The sequence below is a fragment of the Mus caroli genome, chromosome 9 (genome assembly GCF_900094665.2).
Source record: "Mus caroli chromosome 9, CAROLI_EIJ_v1.1, whole genome shotgun sequence".
NCBI lineage: Eukaryota > Metazoa > Chordata > Mammalia > Rodentia > Muridae > Mus > Mus caroli.
In genome coordinates this window covers 114,929,549-114,953,094 of record NC_034578.1, presented here as the reverse complement: position 1 = coordinate 114,953,094, position 23,546 = coordinate 114,929,549, and the positions used below count along the sequence as shown (strand labels likewise).

General features: G+C 51.0%; 1 protein-coding gene across 5 annotated transcripts in view; it reads left to right on the top strand.

Moving 5' to 3' along the window:
• The window catches only part of Scn5a (sodium voltage-gated channel alpha subunit 5), a 98,351-nt gene that overhangs the window by 51,267 nt on the left and 23,538 nt on the right, over positions 1 to 23,546 (top strand). For 3 of the 5 annotated variants that reach the window (XM_021171629.2, XM_029481482.1, XM_029481483.1), the window contains 7 exons: positions 587 to 825; positions 7,450 to 7,623; positions 8,719 to 9,075; positions 12,409 to 12,852; positions 14,088 to 14,249; positions 16,987 to 17,107; positions 17,783 to 17,937. In XM_021171629.2, coding sequence (XP_021027288.1) covers positions 587 to 825; positions 7,450 to 7,623; positions 8,719 to 9,075; positions 12,409 to 12,852; positions 14,088 to 14,249; positions 16,987 to 17,107; positions 17,783 to 17,937 — 1,652 coding nt within the window. The remainder of the gene's footprint in view (positions 1 to 586; positions 826 to 7,449; positions 7,624 to 8,718; positions 9,076 to 12,408; positions 12,853 to 14,087; positions 14,250 to 16,986; positions 17,108 to 17,782; positions 17,938 to 23,546) is intronic. The other 2 variants (XM_029481484.1, XM_029481485.1) reach the window with 2 other exon arrangements.

Genomic DNA, 23,546 nt, shown 5'->3' with positions numbered 1-23,546 from the left:
ACCTCAGTCTGTCTAAAGCCACCCTGTCTCCTGCCTGCCCTTCCTGTTCTCGCCTATTGTCAGCCATTCCCATATATCCTCTTGGACTATTAATTATAGCAATCCTGGGCCCGTACCAGCTGGTCCCAGCCTAGGCAATTCCACACACCTTCCAAGCCAAACTGGGTCTTGTGTCGCCCTGCCCCAGCTGTGAATGCTTGTGCTTTAAACCCTACCCCAGCACTTCAGCTCAGTCAGATAAGAACTTGGCTGTTCTGCGTCCTGCCCTCACTTGCAACCTGCCCTGTCCTGCACCCATGTCCATGAGACGTAGTGGTCTGACATAAGCCTACACAGGCCTAATCTGCCATAACCCCAGTCCCGCCCCCATCCAGCTTAGTCTCTTCGCTTTGCAGCCCTTTCTTCCCACACTTCCAGAGTAAAGAACCGAGACACAGGCAACCCACTTCCCTAGTCTCCCCTCCGCGTGCTGCAGCCACTTAGCACCCCGCTGTCCCCCCAACTCGAGTTACAAGACCCTTCTAGAATGCCACCCAATGCAGATGACCTGGTCAGTAAACCGAGTTAACTCCCTGGCTGTCCCCAGAGTTGGAGGAGTCCCACCGTAAGTGTCCACCATGCTGGAATCGCTTTGCCCAGCGTTACCTCATCTGGGAGTGCTGCCCACTCTGGATGTCCATCAAACAGAAGGTGAAGTTTGTGGTCATGGACCCATTTGCTGACCTCACCATCACCATGTGCATCGTGCTCAACACGCTCTTCATGGCTCTGGAGCACTACAACATGACGGCCGAGTTTGAGGAGATGCTGCAGGTCGGAAACCTGGTAAGGACCACCTGTCCTCGGCGCTGAAGTGGGCATCTCTGAAGGGCAAGACTCTCACGGGGAAGGGATTCTGAACATCAAAGGGGCTCTTGAAGGGGCCAGTCCCTGGAGACAGCTTGAAGGAAGGAGCTTTGGAGTCTGGTTTTAGGGAGCAAAGGTGTCGATTTGAGTGGGAGGATGGGGTTAAAGCTTGTGAATGTGCTCAAGTGCTACAATCAAAAGTCTGGCTGAGTGTGAAATGAGTGGAGACTGGCCAGTGGTGAGCAAATGTGGGGGGAAGCACACAGGACAGGGATCGTACAAATGAGCATCCAGTGCTGCTGAGTGGGGAGAGGGAGGGGTGAGTGGGTGGGCACAGGAGAGAAGGGAAGAAACAGATGAGTGGATTATTGAAACGTAAAGGATGGATGACTCAATAGAGAATAGAACAAAAGAGGTGGTGGGGAGATGGTGGGTGTATAAGTATGGAGGAGAGAGACAAATGAGGTGGGTGGGAGGATGGATGGGATGATCAGTGGATGGATGGGAGGATGGATGGATGAGAGGATGAGAGGATAGATGGGAGGATGGATGGATGGATGAGAGGATGGATGGATGGATGGATGGATGGATGGGAGGATGGATGGATGAGAGGATGGATGGATGGGAGGATGGATGGATGGGAGGAGGATGGATGGATGGATGGGAGGATGAGAGGATAGATGGGAGGATGGATGGATGGATGAGAGGATAGATGGGAGGATGGATGGATGGATGGATGGATGGATGGATGGGAGGATGGATGGATGAGAGGATGGATGGATGGATGGATGGATGGATGGATGGATGGATGGATGGATGGGAGGATGGATGGATGGATGGGTGGATGGATGGGAGGATGGANGGATGGATGGGTGGATGGATGGGAGGATGGATGGATGGATGGGTGGATGGATGGGAGGATGGATGGATGGATGGATGGGAGGAGGATGGATGGGAGGAGGATGGGTGGATGAGAGGATGGATAGATGGATGGATGGGAGGAATGATGGGAGGATGGGTGGATGGGAGGATGGATGGATGGATGGGAGGATGGATGGATGGATGGGAGGATGGATGGATGGACGGATGGGTAGATGAATGGGAAGATGGATGGATGAGTGGGAGGACAGATGGATAGGAAGATGATTAGAGAGGCGTGAGTAAGACTAGAAGAGTGGACAGATGGATAATTGGGGGGAGAAGAAAGGAAGGATAAAAAGACAAATGATTAGAGATAATGAAATGAGAGATGGGTGGATAAATGCGTCAATAATTAGATTGGGAGATAGAAGGTCAGAAGGGAAGATAGTTGGATCTGTAGGTGAGGGTGAGTGGATGATGAGAGAGCAGCAGAGAGTGGGAGCAGATTGGATGGGTGGGGGTGGCTATATAGAGAAGGAAGAAAGGAAAATGAATGTGTGGATAGATGTTGGCGGCCCGTGGGCGGGTAGTGGGCGATGGATAACCGAGTGTGCTTAGTCAGCTACCAACAAGCAGAGCCGGATTTGAATTCTGACTCAGCTCTTACTGACTGTGAACCTCAAGCAAATTACTTAATCCTGGTAATTGGCACCATGAGTATTTGCTGAATTTAATAAATGCAAGAATCAGACGATATGAACCTCATTGGAAGCTAATGAGGCTGAATAAGATAATGTCTGTCATGTGCCTCCCTCCAACTTGCATGAACAACCAGCCCTCAGCATACATGGTGGCTGTAGTAGCTGTTGTTATTAGACAGACTGACCCCACATATTCACTTTACAGATGGAGAAACTGAGGCAGGAGGGGTGGCATGGTGACAGTAGAATCAGGCATGCATCCACAGAATCCTGGCACATGGACACTGCCAGCCTCTCTAGATGTCCTCAGCAGAGCTGGGCTCACTGATTCAGCCAGTGGAGAGGAAGGACCCTGGCTGGGTCTCAGGCCCAGCTGCTCCGGTGACTCTCGAGGGCAGGTAGACCTTGCACACACTGTGAGCTGTGGATATTTTCTTCCTTAACTGCTTTATAAACCCCGGACTTTAAGTGGCCATTTGCAGAATTTATTCAACATTTTTCCAGTCGTTTAGCCCATTTGGCTATTCTTGGATTTTCCTTCTTGTAATTCAAGGAGGAGGTGCATTTAACGTGCGGTGTCTCGCGGTGCAGCCGGGGGTGTTTATTGAGTGGTCTTTGGTACATCTCGTCATGCAGTCTCCTGGTGCATCTGCAGATGCTATGTGCCCGTCGGATGGCCATTGCAGGATTTAAGTGTAGTTTGCTGGGTAGGACTGGGCAGAGGTTGGTTGTGATGGAGAGAACCTGCTCTCCCGAACTGTCAGCTTGTGATTGACAGTTGTACTAAACCGATGTTCTTTACCGGCAACAGCTGCGTTTCCTGCGGTTTGGATAGTGTGATTGCTAATATGAAAGGCTTTGGTTTTCTTGAATTTTACATAGTCTAAGTGGCTTAAATATTAAGGCAAAGAAACAAAACACCAAAATAAACAGGTAGGTAATCTTGGTGTGGTGACAGACTCTTCAGGCAGATTCCATAAAAGAGGAGACTGGCTGGTTAAACTGTCCAGCCCATGGCATAATCAGAGGCAACATCGGGGAGAAGGTAGTTTGAAAAGTTTCCCATTATGAAGGAATTAAAAATACAGCAGGTTGGGCTGGTGTTGGACATGTGTCTCAGTGGCTAAGAACACTTGCTGCTCTTGCAGAGGTCCTGGGATCAGTTCCCACATGGTGGCTCACTACTGTCTGAATCTGCAGACTCCTCCTGCCCTCTCTCTGCATGTACACATAGATACAGAGACAGACAGACAGACAGACAGACAGACAGACAGACAGTCTTGGGGGAAAGGTGGCAATTTTTCTACCATCTATTAAGATATAGTATAAAACCCAAAAAGTTATAGCATCTATAAATGTGATAGATAGTGCCCACTGTAGTGTACGGCAAATATAGGTTCAGTCTACTACTACTACTATCTTGTGATAATGGACAAAACAGCATTAGATGGAGTGTATTGGCACACAACTTTAATCCCAGCACTCAGGAGACAGAGGCAGGGGGATCTCTGAGTTTGAGGCCAGCCTGGTCTACAGAGTAAGTTTCAGTACAGCCAGGACTATACAGAGAAACTGTGTCTCTAAAACCAAAAGCAAGCAAGCAAACAAACAAACAAAGAGAAAACTGGCATTGGAAGCAAATAAGAAAAAGATGTTAACACTTTATTGTATTGTTTTGTTTGAGGTAGGGTCTCAGGTACCTGGGCTGGCCTTGAACTCACTATAAAGCTAAGAGTGACCTTGAACACCAGATCCTCCTGGTATTATGGGCAGGCACCATCATGCCCAGCTCTTAAATTATTTCTTAACTTAAAAATAAATGACAAGTCTGGAGAATAACAGCAGTGCATGTAACAGACTGGGAGATAGCATCCCTAATCTAAAAGGTATATTTATATATAATTCAAAAATAAGCAATCGCTGTAATAGGACAATCCACAATGAGCATGAACAGCAGTTTGGCAAAAGAAGATACACAGAGATAAAGGAATGACTGATTAAACAGCTGCGTGTGAGGAGCAGAGACACAGGATTAGCATTGGAGGGAGACAGTTGTCACATGCTGCTCATGGAGTTGGTTAAAACCTGTCTCTGAGGACCAGTTAACCACATCAGAAGCCCCACCAATGGTCACTGACACCGTTCCAAATTGAACAATATGTCTGCAAAATGGTACTTATTATGACAGTCTTTCTAGAGAAGACTGTCTACCATAGAGAATTAGTTACAATGGTATGGCACATCTCTGCTGTAGGATATGCCACAGATGCTAATAATAATACTAGAAAAGAAAAGGAAGCTGTGAGCTTGATTTAATTAGCATGGAAAGGAGTCACAGTGTCACCCAATAAACTTGGGCTTACACTGTGCATCATGTGGTCTCATGAAAGATAAATGCTGAGATCAAGAAGAGCCAAGTTGAGTCCTGTCTGGGCTCCGTGAAACTTTGCTTCAAAAGGACCCCCCTCTTGTAAAAAACAAACAAACAAACAAACAAACAAAAACTTTTGTTGTTGTTGTTTTTTAAAGATTTATTTTAATATGTGTGAGTACACTGTCGTTGTCTTCAGACACACCAGAAGAGGGCATAGGACCCAGTTACAGATGGTTGTAAGCCACCATATGGTTGCTGGGAATTGAACTCGGGACCTCTGGAAGAGCAGCCAGTGCTCTTAACCGCTGAGCCATCTCTCCAGCCCTGTAAAAAATATTCTTTATTGTTTGTGTGTGTGTGAGTGTTTTGTCTGTATGACTGTATGTGTACCACGTGTGTGCAGTGCCCAAGGAGGCCACAAGAGGGCATCAGACCCCCTAACCTGGTATTACAACTGCCATGTGGGTGCTGGGAATTGAACTGGATACTCTGGAAGAGCAATCTGTGCTTTTAACGGTAGAATCGTCTCTCAAACTCCAAGCTCTACTGTCTGAGGTTCCCCAAAAGTCTCCCACTTACTGAGAAGTCTCCATTCGCACTGATATACTGAGGACTTGTGGGAGGTAGGAAGCCAACTCGAGGCTCAGATGGATGGAGAAGCTGGCCTAAGACCACAGTGCCTCAGAGCTCTCTCTGTGCCACACATCTGGTTGGTATTCCGTGTTTCTGTGCACACCATACACCAACAGCTGGGAGCTTTCTTATGGTGGAGAGCAAGAGCCTTTGCTGAGCACTGCCCCCTGAACTGAGGAATAACACCCACGAGCCCATCTGATAGGCCTTAGAAACCTACTCACTCTCAGGTGCCCAGCAGGTTCTAGGGAAGTCCACGCCTGTGTCCTGAAGGAGTAGCCAGGGGCCTCTCTTACGGACTCTCAGGGATGCTGTGTGCTTAACCGGGGTCTGAGTACAGATGAGTAAACGCTCAGGCTGGGCACCTAAAGCTTCCAGGAGGCATGGAAATGAGCATAGTGGTACCAGATGGGGGAGGGGGCAGGGTAGCCTGCAGGTCAGAATCTAACTGCTGCTTATTCCCAAGAGAGAAGACTCCATACAGATGGATACATACAGGTGCCCAGATTCTACCGATGCTGTGAGGGGGGAGGAAGGGCTGAGGAACGTGCTTGAAGGGCCTGGTAGATGGGTCAGTCAGGAAGCACACGGACTCTGCTTTTGAACAGACCTGATGAAGGCAGTGAGTCTTGTGGGTGGAGCAGACGGATGAGGAGACTTGAGGAGATGGGGTCTGTGACATGGAGGAACTATGGGGACAGGCTTGTATGCTTGCCGTAGATTTGGGTGGAGCCTGGAGGGTCTTGAGGTCTCCTTGAGGTCTCCTCTGAGAAACAGTTCTTTCTCAGCGGTGAGCATGGGTCTGCACGGAGCATGTGTGGCAAATCCTCCCACAGCCTGCTTCCCCAGAGCCCCATCTGAACAGAGACGAAAGGCCATGTGGTCTCTGCTCTGGCAGAGTTCCCGAGGGTGCCCAGGCCAGCTCACCTCCCTGCTGGACGCTGATCAACCTCCATGTTTCCATGCCTGCTGCAAGCATGGTACCAGGGTGTGCTACCTACCACCTTCCCCTTCCAGAAGCTCCCGAGCGCCTCCTCCCATGGCCAAGTTTCCAGCTCCAGCTTCAGCAGACATACCCTCCTCAGGGGATCGTGCCAGGCAGGGCCTTGGGTTGTGTCATGGCTGCCAGCCAACACCACGGCCTGCTGGATTTCAAGCTCCACAAGTCAGCAAACCTGGAAAACCAGACTCCGTTCCTTCCCTCAGGAATGTCTCTGAGAGAGCATGTCCAGCCTGGGACATTGCAGCATGATACGGTCATCTAGGAGGCACACACTGAAGAATTAGAAATTAAAATATATATATATATTTATATATATATATATATATATATATATATATATATATATTTCAACTTTTTTTGTTGTTGTTTTTTTCGAGACAGGGTTTCTCTGTATAGCCCTGGCTGTCCTGGAACTCACTTTGTAGACCAGGCTGGCCTCGAACTCAGAAATCCGCCTGCCTCTGCTTCCCGAGTGCTGGGATTAAAGGCATGTGCCACTACGCCCGGCTCTTATTTCAACTTTTAAGTGTACTTCTAATGTTGGGCCTCAGCCACATGTGGGCTGTAGTCCACGTGTCAAACCAACCTGGGACTATGTCCTTCAACAGGCTCTTGAGCATTCTAACTGTGTGACCCTAGACACCAGTTCAGCTCACGGTGCCTCACTTTCCTTACCTATGAAGTGGGGACAGTGAGACTTTCCTCATCCAGGTTTTGGATGCGTTTTCTTAAATACACATGGGTTGGGGAGTGGCTCACAGGTAAGGGTGCTTTCTGGAGAGAGGCAGAAGCAAAGGCCAGGAGCTCTGCAGTGTGTTGTAAGGATGCTGTAGCTGTCCCAGCTGATCCTGGCTGTTAGACCTGCATGTCTGCAGAGGCCGTGATGAATACGGGTTGTTTCTGAGTTGATGAGCCTGACCAGTCACCAAGAGGCCTCGGGAAAGACACTGGCATGACAAGAGTCAGGAAGGAGGGAGCTTGGTGGCCAGGCCAGGGTGTTTAGGACCCGCTGATTCCTGCTCTCTCCTCAGGTCTTCACGGGAATCTTCACGGCAGAGATGACCTTCAAGATCATCGCCCTTGACCCATACTACTACTTCCAGCAGGGCTGGAATATCTTCGACAGCATCATCGTCATCCTCAGCCTCATGGAGCTGGGCCTGTCCCGCATGGGCAACCTGTCTGTGCTGCGTTCCTTCCGTCTGGTATCTGCCTGGACCCACTGCGGGAGGGGCGGGGCAGGGCGGGGCAGGGGTTGGAACACCTCTCTACATCCACTGTCCAGATACCCTTGCTCTGCTCTGTCACATCCTGATGATGTCAAGACATTGTTAATGGCTCCTGGGTGCCTGCCCAGTGTGGGGATGTCAGGTAGAGGTGGACACATTCCTCGGGGGAATCAGCTGACAGTTGCGTGACCTGTCATGTACCTCCTTAGTCCCAGCAGGAACCAGGATTGGGGTCCCCGGCTCACAGATGAGAGACAGCACTCAGGAGACACAGTCCTCCAGAGCCATAGGTTAATAGGCACAGCCAGGTCTGTGGGTGGCTCACTCGGGACGTTGTATTTTGTAAACTTGGGAGTGCTTAGGGTACCCAGACTCAGTGGGTCTCAGATGTCACTGAAACTGCTTGGTGGATCACATTTGGAGCTTGGAACACCTGAAGTTCAGGTGGGACTGGTGGTGCGATCAGGGACAGCTTCCTAGAGGAGGAGTGTGGCAGTTTCCGTGGGAGCAGCAGGGAAAGCCTGGGTCTAAGCTCGAATCTTGGTCCCACTCCTGTGAGCCAAGGGCCTTACAGAACTCACTTTTCCTTTGAGGACCAAAAAGAGGGCAGTAACCATGCCAACCTTATGTGGTTATCAGAAAATTACATTAAGCCAGTTCCTCCGAAGCACAGGCCTAGGACAGCCTGGGTGCCCAATAAATACAAAGTATCTGCCATCTTTCTCTGTGCTTACTGAGAAGAAAGATGCTGGTGATTGGGTGAGTCAGATGGCTCTAGCTGGCCTAAAGTGTCTGGTGGGAACAGTTCCAAGAGAGGAAGGACAAACCAGGCCGGAGAATCCGCTAAGAAGCTCCTAGAAATGGAGAGGTGGGCTCCGACTGGAGCCCAGCAGGCTTCCCTCAGACTGTGCCAGAAATCAGCAGGAATTCCCTCAGAGAAACTAGTCGGAGTGTGCGTTAGGGGAACAGACCTTCCATGGCTTTCAGGCAAGAGCTGGGGAAATAATAGAGTCTGTGAGAAACAGCAACCCAGATCCACCACAAAGGCGCCTTCTCTCCCTCCTTCCTCAGCTGCGGGTCTTCAAGCTGGCCAAATCATGGCCCACCCTGAACACACTCATCAAGATCATCGGGAACTCTGTTGGTGCCCTGGGGAACCTGACCCTGGTGCTGGCCATCATCGTCTTCATCTTCGCCGTGGTGGGTATGCAGCTCTTCGGCAAGAACTACTCGGAGCTGAGGCACCGCATCAGCGACTCTGGCCTGCTGCCCCGCTGGCACATGATGGACTTCTTCCACGCCTTCCTCATCATCTTCCGCATCCTCTGTGGAGAGTGGATCGAGACCATGTGGGACTGCATGGAGGTGTCTGGGCAGTCGCTGTGCTTGCTGGTCTTCCTGTTGGTCATGGTCATTGGCAACCTTGTGGTGAGTCAACCAAGGGCCACAGGATGCACCCTGACCCCATCCATCCCATCATCCATTTACCCCCATTTCCTTCTCTCTGGCCAGTCACTTAGCGTCCCTTAAACCATTCACCTTCCCATAAGCTTCTGGTCCATCTACCCCTTCACTCTTCTGCTTGCTCATTTGCCCATTTTTTCCTTTCTACTCAACTATCCGTTCTTGTGCCTGTGCGCACACTTAGCCATCCACCTATGCAATTATCATGAGCATATCAATTCACAACTCACTTTCGTCTGTCTACACATCAGTATGTTCGCCTGTGTAGCCATCTACCCTCTTATCCATCCATCCATTCATGCATCTGTCCATCCATCCATCCATATATCTGTCCATCCATCCATTCATACATACATACATCCATTCATGCATCTGTCCATCCATCCATCCATCCATATATCTGTCCATCCATCCATTCATACATCCATCCATCCATTCATGCATCTGTCCATCCATCCATCTATCCATCCATCCATCCATCCATCCATTCATGTGTCCATCTATCATCCATCCATTCATCCATTTATCTGTCCATCCATTCATCTGTCTGCCAATTCACTCATTCAGTCATCTGTCTGCTGACTTCCCATTCACACACACTCATTCATGCCTGCTCATAGACCCACCTACCCATTCATCCCACACTCATCTCTCGCCTCTCTCTACCCTCCACTCATTCCTCTACCACATCCATACTTATTCCTTTTCCATTCATTCCATATTCAGCCTACTCATACACCCCTCATTCACTAATCCCATTCATTCATTGATCCATCCAGCAACGGTCACTTAGCCGTTCACAGTGACGTGGTCACTCTTCGTTGTTGCATTTTGCTTGTTAATTCATCTGCACACCATCTACACCTGAAAACGTTACTCACTTGTTTTTGATTCATTCACTTGCTTATTAATTTGTCTTCCATTACCAGGGAATAACTACATGGTTTTCTACTCAGAGTAACAAGTCTTGTTAAGCGTTTCTTGCAGGCCAAACATTATGGTGGTTGTTGGTGGGCTTACAGAGGGAAACATGGCCCAGCCCAAACATTCGTGGCACTCAACCAACTTGAGAGATGTAGGGAAACAGAAATTATTTATTTTTCTCAAACAGAAATAACTGGTCAGTGTCCCAAGGAAGAATCCATGAGAGCCCTTTCTCCCCAGCTAGGGAGGTTAAAGAAGGCTTTCAGCTCAGAAGAGACAAGGCTAAAGTTAGTCATCAGCTCAGAGTGGGAACCACCTCACTGGATAAATCTATTTGGTGACCAACACGCGACACTTGCTCAGTCTGGCCCCCCTGTGACTACCATGTCCCTTCCGGGTAGCACAATATCTTACCAGCACATAGGCACATTTTGGGGGTGTTTGGATCCACTTTCCAGCCTGTTGTGGAACCATAATTATGGGCTGCAGAGCCATTCCCCTTATTGGATATGTCTTCAGTATCCAGGTGCTTCAGTATCCAGGCCAGGGCAGGACAGGGCCCAGCAGATTAATCCCCTTCTCAGTCCCCAGACATAAAGCTCGAGGCCCCATCATCCCTCTTTGTCCCCTCAAAATCTGCTTCTTGGGGTTTAGCCTCACTTAATCCCCTCCCTGGTCCCAAGGGCTGCCAGACTCTTTTCTGTTCCGAAAAGAAAAGAAAAAGCAAAATGCGCTGGGCGCCCAGACCGATGCCAGGCTGAGCCGCCCCTCACGCAGAGTCCTGCCATTTCTGAGCGGATCTGCCTGGGGACAAGAAGATTAGAGGCTCTGGAGGAGGGACGCTACTGCCAGCCCACGCTGCCGCCTCGGGAACTGGGCCGCTGCTGGGGCCAGCCGCGTGGGTGGAAGCGAGCTCGCTGCTGAAACGGGAAGGGACCAGGCAAGGCTGGGAGCCACACATGATTGACGGGGAAGCCCTGGAAGAAACCAGATTTTGGAAGCTGGAGACGGAGGACCTCGGGTCCCAAGTGGGTGGACCAAGGCCTCCTGCCTCGCCTGAAGCTTAGACCTAGGACTCCCTACAGAGTCAGGATTTGTGGGGCCAGGAATTGCTGAGAGATGTGGGCCACAAGGAGGACCTGCATGAACATGCAGTTTATGCATAGATCCGGAAGACAGAAGCCAGGGGCCAAGCTGGAGGTCAGCTCTGACAGCAGTTTTGATTAATACTGAATCCTGGTAAGGACATGAAAAGGGTGACCAGGTATCAGGAGTGCTCACTTCCCTGTAGAGCTGTCACAGAAGCACCTTTAGCCTTGGCTGGCTGTGGGAATGCGTGTTACTTTATAATCGATGGCTTCTTCCTGAGGCCTGATCCTCACCATCACCACCACCTTCACCAGAATGCTCACCCTCGGTTTCCTGGCAGTTATGGTTTCCCTGTGGTAGGGTGCATCCCTGAGGGGCTTGAAGGAGATAGGGGCAACGGCTCAGAGATTCGTGTGGCCACCGGACCACAGGGTCCCTTCAGCTGGACTCTTTCCTGGGGACTAACAGGAGACGCCTGGTGCCAGGGAATGCTTACAGGCCTACTGCCATCTTCATTACCCTCCATGGGGCCAGTCAATACACTGGTCCCAGGACGTCCATCCAGGTGTGTCACACCCCACAGTCAGTCTGAGGCATGCCCATTCCCCATCTCCTTTCCTGCTGCGCTGTCCCTTCTCCGCTTGTTTTCCTGTGACCCTCATGTGGAAGGGTGCCAAGACCATTTTAACACAGGCAGAATGCTCTGCCAGCAGCCACAGATGCTCAACAGGTAGCGCGCCTCTGTGGGGGAGCCAGAGCTAATGCCTCCTTCTTACCCAACCCTTTCAAAGCTCTTTAAGTTGGGAGTGGTTTCTCTGAGGACTTTCTGCCTTGTCTCTAACTCCCCCACTTTCCAGGAGGGAGCCCTGGGGCCACCCTCCCCTGCTGTGCCTGCTACCTCATTCTTCAGAGGGGCTGGGTGCAGAGGCTGCTGCTGTCTGGTTAAGGCTCGTCCCCATCTCCCTGTGTAACCCCAGGCAAGCCCCTCATTGTAGTTCTCTGGGTGAACAGAGGCTCTCCCCATGGCCCTGAGCTGAAACACAAGGGACCTGAATCTGCACTCTGGCTGCCTGAGCCTTTCGCAAAAAGAATTTTAATTCGTTTTTTCTTTTGTAGATCAAACTTCCTTATGAAAGAGAAGGAGAGGGGTGGGTGAGAACCCAGCGTCCGGGGCTCTGTGCTTCTGAGCTGTTTGTCATCAGGAGTATTCGAGTCTCTTAGGTCCTCAGTTTCCCCTCCAGAGCCTGGCAGTGCCTGGGTGAACTTGACCCATTGCCTCAACAGGTCCTGAATCTCTTCTTGGCCTTGCTGCTCAGCTCCTTCAGCGCAGACAACCTCACAGCCCCTGACGAGGATGGGGAGATGAACAACCTCCAGCTGGCCCTGGCTCGCATCCAAAGGGGCCTTCGCTTTGTCAAGAGGACCACCTGGGACTTCTGCTGCGGGCTCCTGCGGCGGCGACCTAAGAAGCCTGCGGCTCTTGCCACCCACAGCCAGCTGCCCAGCTGTATCGCCGCTCCCAGGTCCCCACCACCCCCAGAGGTGGAGAAGGCGCCCCCAGCCCGCAAGGAAACACGGTTCGAGGAAGACAAGCGGCCGGGCCAGGGCACCCCTGGGGATACCGAGCCTGTGTGTGTTCCCATCGCAGTGGCTGAGTCGGACACTGATGACCAGGAAGAGGATGAGGAGAACAGCCTTGGCACGGAGGAGGAAGAGTCCAGCAAACAGGTCAGCCATCTCCCCACCCGTCCTGACAGGACAGCCACCTGCTTGTATGGAGACCAGAGGCTCAGCTCCTAGCCTCAACCAGACTACCTCAGCAATGGCACGGGGAGAGAGGAAGCCCCATGGCAGCTGGCCCCTCAGAAGGTGCCAACTCCAGCTTGTCCGTTTATGCTGTTAGTTAGTATTCATCCCTGGCTGACCTTACAGCCAGGGAACATGAGGCATAGCTCAGTGTTCTTGATGAATTCCTCCATCCCCCACCCCCAGCTCTGCACATTGCCCAGCACCAGGACCAGCAGAGACAGATGTCCGGGAGAGAGAGGGCTACAGTTTGGTGTCCTTGCAACCCTCTCCTCCCCTCCTCCCATGACTGAGGCTAATTCTGAGATTTAAAAATAAGTATCCCTGAGATGGAGGTGTCGGAGACACCACTATCTTATCTCTCAGCCTGTTACTTTTAACACTTAGCACCAGGGTCTGGCTAAGGCAGGGTGTCTGTCCCTCAGGTTTCCCTTGACCTGAGCTGGGCTCCGTATAGCTCCAGAGGTCCCTCAGTCAGGCGTAACTAGGTCCCCTCCATGTTGGTGGCCCTTCCTGGCTGCTTCCTTAGCTAGCAGTAGCTGGGCCCAGCTCCGGGGTTCTGCTTCCTCCTGCCTCAGTTGGCCTTGTTGTAGGGGCGGTTGAGGGAGGGAGGGCTGGGGTTATAACCACAGCTTCCCGTGTCTCCTGCACAGGAGATGAGAGTTGGTTTCTGGCTGTTCCTCCTCTTCCCCGTCCCCTGGGACCAGGACAAACATGCCTGTGCACTTGTGCGGGTGCACATGTGTGCATGAGTATGTGTGAGCGTGGGCATGTGTGTGCTCATGTGTGTGTGTGTGCGGGCGCGCGTGAGTTGTGGGAATCGGTCTGGGCTAACTGCAGTATCTTCAGACCTTGAGAAGTCAGAGCATCCTCCTGAGGAGAGTTGGTAGCAATCATAAGATGGGCGTTGTGGTCCAGCTGCGCCCTTTCAGAGAGTCTTAAACACGCTGAGCTTTGGCTACGGGTCCTTTGCCCATACTTACCAGGAACCTCTCACTTACTGACCCAAGTCAGCAGAGGAAGAATGTAATCTTAGTAGATGGAGGTTCATGAAGAGGCCAGGAAGCAATGGGGAGGGGCTGCAGCCCACAAGACTAGGGCGGGCCCTGGAGACCCCCTGCCCGGGTGTCTGGGCTCTGCTCATGGGGTCTTTTCAGCAGGAATCCCAAGTTGTGTCTGGTGGCCACGAGCCCCCCCAGGAGCCCAGGGTCTGGAGCCAGGTGTCAGAGACCACGTCCTCTGAAGCCGAGGCCAGTACGTCTCAGGCAGACTGGCAGCAAGAGCGGGAAGCGGAGCCCCGGGCCCCGGGGTGCGGTGAGGTAACAGTGGGGTCTGCTGCCGGGGCCAGGGTCAGGCTGTGAGGGGCCGCAGCACCAGCGACATTTGCCAAGGGGAACCAGAGCAAGTGTGTCACGGGCAGCATGGAGATGGTTGCAGAGAAGAGGGTGGGAAGCCAGTGTTCTGACAGGGAGAGATGGTATCCATCCCAGCTCAGGACTCTGAGGCCGGACTAAACCTGTCCTTCCACGTGTTCGCCCTTCTCCCTTGTGTTCTTGTGCTGATCGGCAAGCGTTTGTCCTGTGACTTTCCGTGTCCAGAGAGGGCTTGGATGATCTTCAGAACAGTCCTCCCCACATCTGTCAACTGATGCCTCCTCCCTGTGTTCCCTGCAAAGATTAAAAAGAGGGGATGGGGCATCTCAGCCTGTTATCAGGATTTACTGTGGCCACAAAAAGACTTTACTTTGAATTAACTGCCACACACTTGGGAGCTTTTGTGTTTAAAAAAAAAAAAAAATCCACACTTTTTGTTTCTCTTGAAAACTTGAGAGTGGTACTACCCTGCTGTGGACAGGAGGTAGCCATTCCCCAGCCTGCCTGATTGCATGTGTGACCTGCCTGGCTTCCTCTGCAGAGCCTCCAAGCCAAGGGCTAACCAACCGCACTGTTCAGACTCACTTGCTTCAAGCATGTGGAAAGGAAGTCATGTGCTCAGAGAGTGCCGGGTGACCTCACTCCTCAGCCCAGTGCTTGGGAATTTGGTCCTAGTGTAAGACAGGCCCCAGGATGCTCCACCCACCGTCACTGATCTTGGAGCATGAGGCCCTGGTGACTGTCCTCACGGTGGGGGTTGGCCTTCTCCCTAGATGGCCTAACACTTGACTTGAGTTAGGAGGACCTGGGATCCCAAGCCTCAGGAGAGAGTGAGAGCTCTGTGGCTTCTTCCCTTCAGGTGTTTGTGGTCCGGGGAGAGGAGGCGAGAAAAATGCCGTGATGTTCCCGGGGGAAAGGACTTCTTCCAGGCTGGGTTGGTAGAGGGCTTGCCTAGTGCACGAAGCCCTAGTACTGCATAAACTGGGAGTATCGGCCTACAGTTGTAATCTCAGTGCTTGGGAAGTGGAGGCCGGAAGATCAGAAGTTCAAGGTCAACAGCAGCTGCAGTGAATTCCTGTTTCTGACAGAAAGGAGGGGGGAGGGAAAGGAAAGGAGCTTCCTCCCTCCTGCAGTAGGAGCCTGAGAACTCCATGGCCGCCCTCTGGGCCATGCTCAGCTCTGAGCCTGCAAAACCCCAGCTGGATAGCCAGCCTCAAGAGCATGGGCCAGGAGACGGAGCCCTACCCCTCTGGCCACTCCAAGCAGGCTGTCCCGTCTCCTGAGACTTAGTCACTGAGACCACAAACCTCAGAAGTGACAAGAAACAGGAGGCACAGATGTGGGCATGGGGATTCATCCCAGGAAGGGGAAAGAAGGCAGCAAGGACCAGAGCCAGGCTCCAGCATTCAATCAAGAGCCTAGGCTGGCCGCGGGCAGCCGGCTGAGAGGAGAGTGAGACAGGGTAGAAGCAAGTCGGTGGGGGAATGAGGGGTCCTTTCTTTATGGAGGCCCTCCTGACTCTTCTGTCATTAAGTTCTGTTCCCCATAAACAGAGGCAGGGACGGGGACTTCTGTGTAAATGACTTGTAGGGGCAGTGCACCCTAGAGAGGCCAGGAAGGACACAAGAGAAGCATATTCGGAGAAGAAAGGAGCTAGACCAAGGCCGAGAGCAGGTTTGACTTCAGCGTGTGCTAGTGGGGAGCTACAGAGCATCAAACTGGACCCCCTGTGCTGTCCCACATTAAGGTTGAGGTGACCACCCAAGGGCCAGTCCACTGGCTAAGCTGGAGGAGGGACCGGCTAAGCCTCAGGTTTCACGGTGGCGGGACACCACCAGGTGTGTAGGGTGTTCTACCTACTCACAGGCATGTGACATTGCCCTCAGTCACAAGGCACAGACACTCACAGGCCGTCAGATGTCCTTCCTACGGCAGAGGTCCTCACCCTTCCTGAGGCTTCGACCCTTTGATACAGTTTCTCATGTGGCGGTGACCCCACCACACACCAGAAAATCATTTCGTTGTTACTCTGAAACTATAATTTTGCTACTGTTATCGATCCTAATGTGAATTTTGGGGGCAATAGAGATTTGCCGAGGGGGTTGCAACCCAAGGGGTTGAAAACCACTGACCTGGGACCTCCCTGAGAACCAAGCAAGTTCTCAATGTCTAGGGCCAGGGAGGGAAGGTCCCAGCACGTTCTCTGCCCCAGTTGTAGCGTGTGTGAGGTGAACGGGATGCATGTTCTGCTGCTGGCATGTTCTCTGCATGTCTGACCTGCTGCTCTGTGCCCGTGTCTTGGCTGTGTGCCTGCGTCTTGGTTTTGATTCTGTTCTGGATGTGTCTGCGTACCGATGGGTGATCCCCTAGTCCCTGCCACTTTGTCTGTCTTGTCCAAGCTAGGTGTGTTCCTTACTCTGAGTTCTCAAAAATCCCTCACTCCGGCACACCCCAGCCCTAAACCCCACACGCCAGAACCACAGACCCAGGAGTCCCGAATCCCAGACTCCACTCCACCCTCCCTGAGTAGCTCTGTGGCAGGCGTTGAGACCCCTCCACCTCAGAGTCATGGGTGTGCAAAGAGGGAGCCATCTGCACTCAACCTAGGCTTACCCCAGATGCTAGGCTGGAGCTGGAGGCTGGTCCTCAGCCCACGCCATCCCTCCCTTCCCCTCCCCCACAGACCCCCGAGGACAGTTACTCCGAGGGTAGCACCGCTGACATGACCAACACCGCAGACCTCCTGGAGCAAATCCCAGACCTCGGGGAGGATGTCAAGGACCCAGAGGACTGCTTCACTGAAGGTACCAGGCAGCTCTCGGCCACACCCAGAGGGGACAGGAGACCCAAGAGTTCCTCAGCACCCGGGCCATGCTCACCCTGAGCTGGAGTCTGCTTCCCTTTACCATTCCCCTGTGATGTGGATCATAGTGGGTCTGCCCATGGTGCAGGGCTGCACAGTATCCCTGAGGGATGATAGCCCCGTGTTTGTGGTATGGCAGGCACATGTGAGCTAGTTTAACCCAGGTCCACCATGCCCTGCACATGGAATCTTTCCCTGTCTACCCAAGTGTCTGGTATATGGCCATGTTGGTGACTGACATCGCACCTTTGTGAATGGGCACATTTGGACAGTAGCTGTGGTTCTCCATCACAAGCCGCTGCAGTGTTGGTGGTCACGTAGGGATCCACCATTCCCAAGGGGGTAGATCATGGGAGATGAGTATTTCCAGAGTTCATTTCCTAAGGGGAACAGGCTGGCACCCATGCCATCCCCAGCCCTGCCCCCTTCTCAGTCCAGCCAGCATCCTCACAGAGTGTTTGCTGAGTGTGTAGCTTTGCAGAGAGCACCCACAGACCTCCCCACTCTGACACCATACCATGTACCCCACCGTCCCAACCTTTCGGTCATCCCCTCAGACAGGCGGCCTTCTGCCGTCAGACCGAAGTGTTCACGGGCCTGTCGCCCTCCCCCACAGGCTGCGTCCGACGTTGTCCTTGCTGCATGGTGGACACGACGCAGGCCCCAGGGAAGGTCTGGTGGAGACTGCGCAAGACCTGCTACCGCATAGTGGAGCACAGCTGGTTCGAGACTTTCATCATCTTCATGATCCTGCTCAGCAGCGGAGCGCTGGTACCTCCTGGGGATGCGGGGGATGGGCAGGGAGGGCTACAAGAAGAAAGGAGGGCAGGAGCAGGAAGGAGACACCTCCAGCTAGCGCACCTGGTCAGAAAGTGGGGCGCACCTCTGTTGATGTGCTCCCCAGGCCCCTTGGAGCAGAGCAGGCTCAGAAATCCAACATGCACAGCAGCTACACAGGCCGGAGCAGAGGGGCTGACCCCTGCCCTGTGCCCAGCCCAGTGCCTTATTCCATGAAAGGGAAATTATTTTCTCTGGGTCTCCATCCTCCCGCGTTGGTGCTCATCCACCCGCCCTCTGCATCAGACATGCCAGGCCATTAAACCACAGCCATGACTGACTGGGCATCATGGCTCCGCACCACCTGTGCCTTCCGTGTGGGTCACGGGCTGAGCCGTGTGGTTCACACGTTGTCACATTCTGTGAGTGCATCAGCTTCTATGGAAACACCCATCACTCACCCACAACATTCAAAAGCCCCGAGTCTGGTGTGTGAACACAGGCAGATGTGACTTTAACCTTTTGTTTATTCGATGGTCTTTTCCAAGCCCTCTGTTTCTGGCCTCAGGGTCTTCTACTCTACTTGGAGAAACCAGATTCTACCAGTTTGAGAGGTCAAAGATGAGCACGAGGTAGAAACAAAGTGGGAATGGAAGGGAGGACTCTTGAGTGATGAGGACACGTGGAGGAGAGGCAGCTAGGGAGGACTCCCTGGAGTAAGCATGGAGGACTCATGGTGGAGGACAGCCAAGGAGGAGCAGTGAGACCCTCCAGAAAATTCCCATCTGGCTTACAGGCACAAGCTCTGGGCCTATAGGCCTTCTACAAAGATGGGCCAGCCCTGAGATGGTTGAGGGAGGAGCCAATGAACAGGGAGTAACTCAGAGGAGGTGGGGAGCAGGCACATGTGTTGTTGGCAACAGGAGAAGAGGGAGCACTGTGCGAGCCCCTCCCTGCTTTAGAGCGGGCCTGGAGCCATGACTTGCAGCCGGCCCCGCTGTTTTACCATCTGCAGCCAGAACCAAGGCTCCGTAGGCTTCAGAGAAGTATGGCTTGACAATATGTTAACAAGTTTTGTTTTTAAACAGCCACAAACAAGGGCAGCCAGAGCCATTTAGTCTGGGCTGTGGGGGAAGATCTCAGGCTGGCATAAGTGAGGAGGAGTTTTGGCAAGCAGCTGGTGAATTTAACCAGGGTAGTCAGCCAAGCACTGTTGCTAAAAAATCACATCCATGATACTGGGGAAAAGAAGTCTGCGTGTGTTGTTTAAAGTTATAACTTGCTTAAGAGAAAGCAAACAGTGTTCCTTCCAAAGTGCTGAGGGGAGAAATTCAAGAAAACAGAGACCTTATAGAAAGAAAGAAAGAAAGAAAGAAAGAAAGAAAGAAAGAAAGAAAGAAAGAAAGAAAGAAAGAAAGAAAAGGAAAGGAAAGAAAAGAAAGAAAAGAAAGGAAGGAGAGAGAGAAGGAAGGAAGAAAGAGAGAAAAAGAAAGGAGGAAAAAAAGAAAGAGGAAGTATATAAAAAATAGAAAAAAATTAGACAGCCAAGCAAGATCAAGTATATTTTAATAATAAATGTAACTGGATAAAATTCACTTTCTAAAAGGGAAAGGACTCTGATCTTAAAAAAATTATCAGCCATGTGCAAGAAACTGACTAAAATACTAAACATAAAACAAAGTTTACGCTGGTTGAATCCCTTTATCCAACATGCTTGGGTCTAGAAGTGTTTCTGATCTTAGGGGTTTGGGCATTTGAGACTATTTGCATAAAAGTACCAGTTGAACAGCCTAAACCCAAATTTCACAAATGCTCATATCTGGAATTTTGGTGTCATATTAGCTCTCCAAAAGTTTCAAATTTCATACTTTTTTGCATTAGGGATGTGTATTTTATACTTTTCTCCTTGACACCTGATCAAAAGCACCTTAAGGGAGGAAGGCCTGCTTTGAGTGGGGTCACACAGTGAGAGCGCACAGTCAGTCCATCACAGCTGGGAAGGCCTGTTCTGGGGTCACACAGTGAGAGCGCACAGTCAGTCCATCACANCAGCTGGGAAGGCCTGTTCTGGGGTCACACAGTGAGAGCGCACAGTCAGTCCATCACAGCTGGGAAGGCCTGTTCTGGGGTCACACAGTGAGAGCACACAGTCAGTCCATCACAGCTGGGAAGGCCTGTTCTGGGGTCACACAGTGAGAGCACACAGTCAGTCCATCACAGCAGGAAAGGCCTGTTCTGGGGTCACACAGTGAGACCACACAGTCAGTCCATCACAGCAGGAAAGGCCTGCTTTGGGGGGTCAGGGTCACACAGTGAGAGCGCATAGTCAGTCCATCACAGCTGGGAAGGCCTGTTCTGGGGTCACACAGTGAGAGCACACAGTCAGTCCATCACAGCTGGAAAGGCCTGTCCTGGGGTCACACAGTGAGAGCACACAGTCAGTCCATCACAGCTGGGAAGGCCTGTCCTGGGGTCACACAGTGAGAGCACACAGTCAGTCCATCACAGCAGGAAAGGCCTGTTCTGGGGTCACACAGTAAGAACACACAGTCAGTCCATCACAGCTGGGGAGGCATGGTCTGGAGCACATCTGGGCTGATACAGAAGCAGAGAGAGGTGGCTTTGGGCCTTCGTCGTGCCTTTTCTTCTCCCCACCCCCAACCTATGGGAATCAGTCCACTCACTTAAGAGTGAACAGGTTAACTGCCTAGTTAACCTTATCTGGAAACACACTCACAGATGTGGCCATGTGCATTTTTATGGTAAAATCAGGTCAGTTTAACAATGAAGATAGTGTGTGTGTGTGTGTGGTGTATGTCTGTGTCCATGGATATGCACATACGTGTCTGTGTACCTCTCTGTGTGTATCTATGTCTATGTTCACACGTGTGCAGGAGTCACTGGAGGCCAGAAGGGGTTGTCAGACCCTCCTGGAGTCCCCTGTCGTGGTGAGCTGCCCAGTGCGGGGGCTGGAAACCAAACCCTAGTCCTCTACACAATCATGTCATGCTTATGATTCTCCAGCCGCCACGGGAAAATGTTTGACTAACGACGAAATTAGTCTCTTCTCTCAGAACCAACTATTTTCTCTCCCGTTAACAGACACGTCAACAGAAGTCAGGGCATTTTTGTTGGTGTATTAATATTAAACAATGTTTAATTTGAAGTAAAAAGCTTGAGATAAGACAATGAAGGCCTCAACCTACAGTTAAAGTACAGCTGCTTGGGCCGGAAAGGTGGCCCAGCAGTTAAGAGCACGCATTGCTCTTACAGAGGGCGTCCGTCTCTGTCCCCACAAACATGATGTGACTCACAGCTGCCTGTCACTCCAGCTTCAGAGGACTCAACAGCTCTGGCCTCTATGGATACCTGCTTCCACATGCATATACCCCACACACATATAAGTAAAATGCATCTAGAAATGCAATGTTGGAGCAAAAGAGATGGCTCAGCAGTTAAAAGCACTGGCTGCTCTTCCAGACGACCTGGGTTTGATTCCCTACACCTACATGGGAGCTTACAACTGCCTTTAACTCCAGTCTCGGGGGACATGCTGCCCTTTTCTGGCCTCCATGTGCACCAGGCAAACACATGTTACACAGACACACTCGATTAAAACAGTCATACACATAAAAATAAATACACTCATTTTTAAAAACTTAAAATATATTATGACTATTACTTGGGACTGCATAGCATTTAAACCTAAAGCCAAAAACTGCTAGAGGAAAAATAGGGAAAAATGGCAATCAGGTGCTCTGCTACTGAATTGTCCCAGCTGGCCTCCACACATGCCAGAGGACGCACACTCACAACCCCTCTCCCACTCAGTTGTCGGTCAATTAATAAAATTGTTTAAAAATTATAAATGTAGGACAAGACAATCCGGAGCAAACCAAAGGATGTGGTTAATGAAATAAAAATATAAATTAGTGAATTGGAAAGTAAATAGCCACTTGGCATAAAAATCTATAGCTAATCCCTTGAAAATATGATCAGAAATCACTAGCTAATCTAATTTCTCATGTTTCTCAGGATAGAGTCTATCAGAGTCTGAGAGAAGAAAATAACTCCACTGGTATCTAAAATATTCTGACGTGGAGGCTGGAGAGATGGCCCAGGGGATAAGAGCGTGCAGTGCTCCTGTGCAGGACCGGAGTTGGGTTCCCAGCACACGTACGGGGCGGCTCACAGGCACATGTGACTCTGAGAGATCTGATGCCCTTCTCTGGCCTTAATGAGCACCTTGTATACATACGCACACGCACATGCACACGCGCATGTGCTGGAAGGGAGGGACAGAGGGACGGAGGGAGAGAAGGAGGGAGGGCAGGAAGGCCTGAGGGGAATGCTCATTGTTTAATATTCTGGTAGAGAATCTAAGTTCAGTTCCCAGCACCCACAGGACCACCCTGTAACTCCCGTCTCATGGGGTCTAATGCCCTCTGCTGGCCTCCTTGAGCACTACATACACGATATACATACATGCAGGCAGGCAAAGCATTCATATATGTAAAATAAGAGTAAATATTTAAGAAAAAGGAAAACTTAAAAAAGATTATAATGTCTGAAGAATATGGAAAGCACATATACCTGTTAAAACTAAATCGGGTTTCATAACCTTCAAGACTATTGAAAGAAGACATGCCGCTTTTCAGACCTCAGACTACATACTCAGAAAAAATGGTGCAAGAATCTGGTAGAATGCAAGTGGGATCCAGTAGCAGAATTTTAAAATTAGGCATATCACATATATACTCTAAGATGTCAAAATGCTGGTATGTCCCAGAATCTATTTCTGTGAGTAGAAAACAGATAACACACGATTATTTAATCGAGGGAATAAAACCCAACAACGAAAGATATAAAACATTTCTTTAGTTTACTGAAAAACTCAGCTTCTACCATCATTAGAGATAAATCACTTGAAACATTTTCATTAAAGTTAAGAATATAGAAAGAGTCATTTAATGGCTCTCCAGCTATTAATCATTATCTAATAGTAATCTTCAGGTACTTACCAGGATGATTAATTAGGTATATGAAAGAAAAATTGGTGACTATAAAAGCAAGAATTGAGGCCAGGCAATGGTGGCGCACGCCTTTGATCCCAGCATTCAGGAGGCAGAGGCAGGTGGATCTCTGAGTTGGGGCCAGACTGGTCTACAGAGCAAGGAAGGGAAGGAAGGGAGGGAGAGAGGGAAGGGAAGGAGGGAAGGAAAGGAAGGAGGGAAGGAAGGGGGGGCGGGGAGAAGAGCAAGAATTTAAAATCAGGCCAGGTGTGGGGGTGGGGCAGGGGTTGAGTTTGCCACACTAGAACCCGGACCTGAGTGTGAATCCCTCCCACTTATGTGAAGTTGGATGTGTTGGCACACATCTATAATTCCAGCACTTAGCAGGATGGGAGGTGGAGACAGGAGAGCCCCTGCACACCTAGCCTGCTGCACACAAAGCAAATTAGAAACCCTGTCTCAAATAAGATGGAAGGTGAGCATTGACCCAGGGTTGACTGACTGACCTCCACACGCATGAACTGACTGACCTCCACACGCATGAACTGACTGACCTCCACACGCATGAACTGACTGACCTCCACACGCATG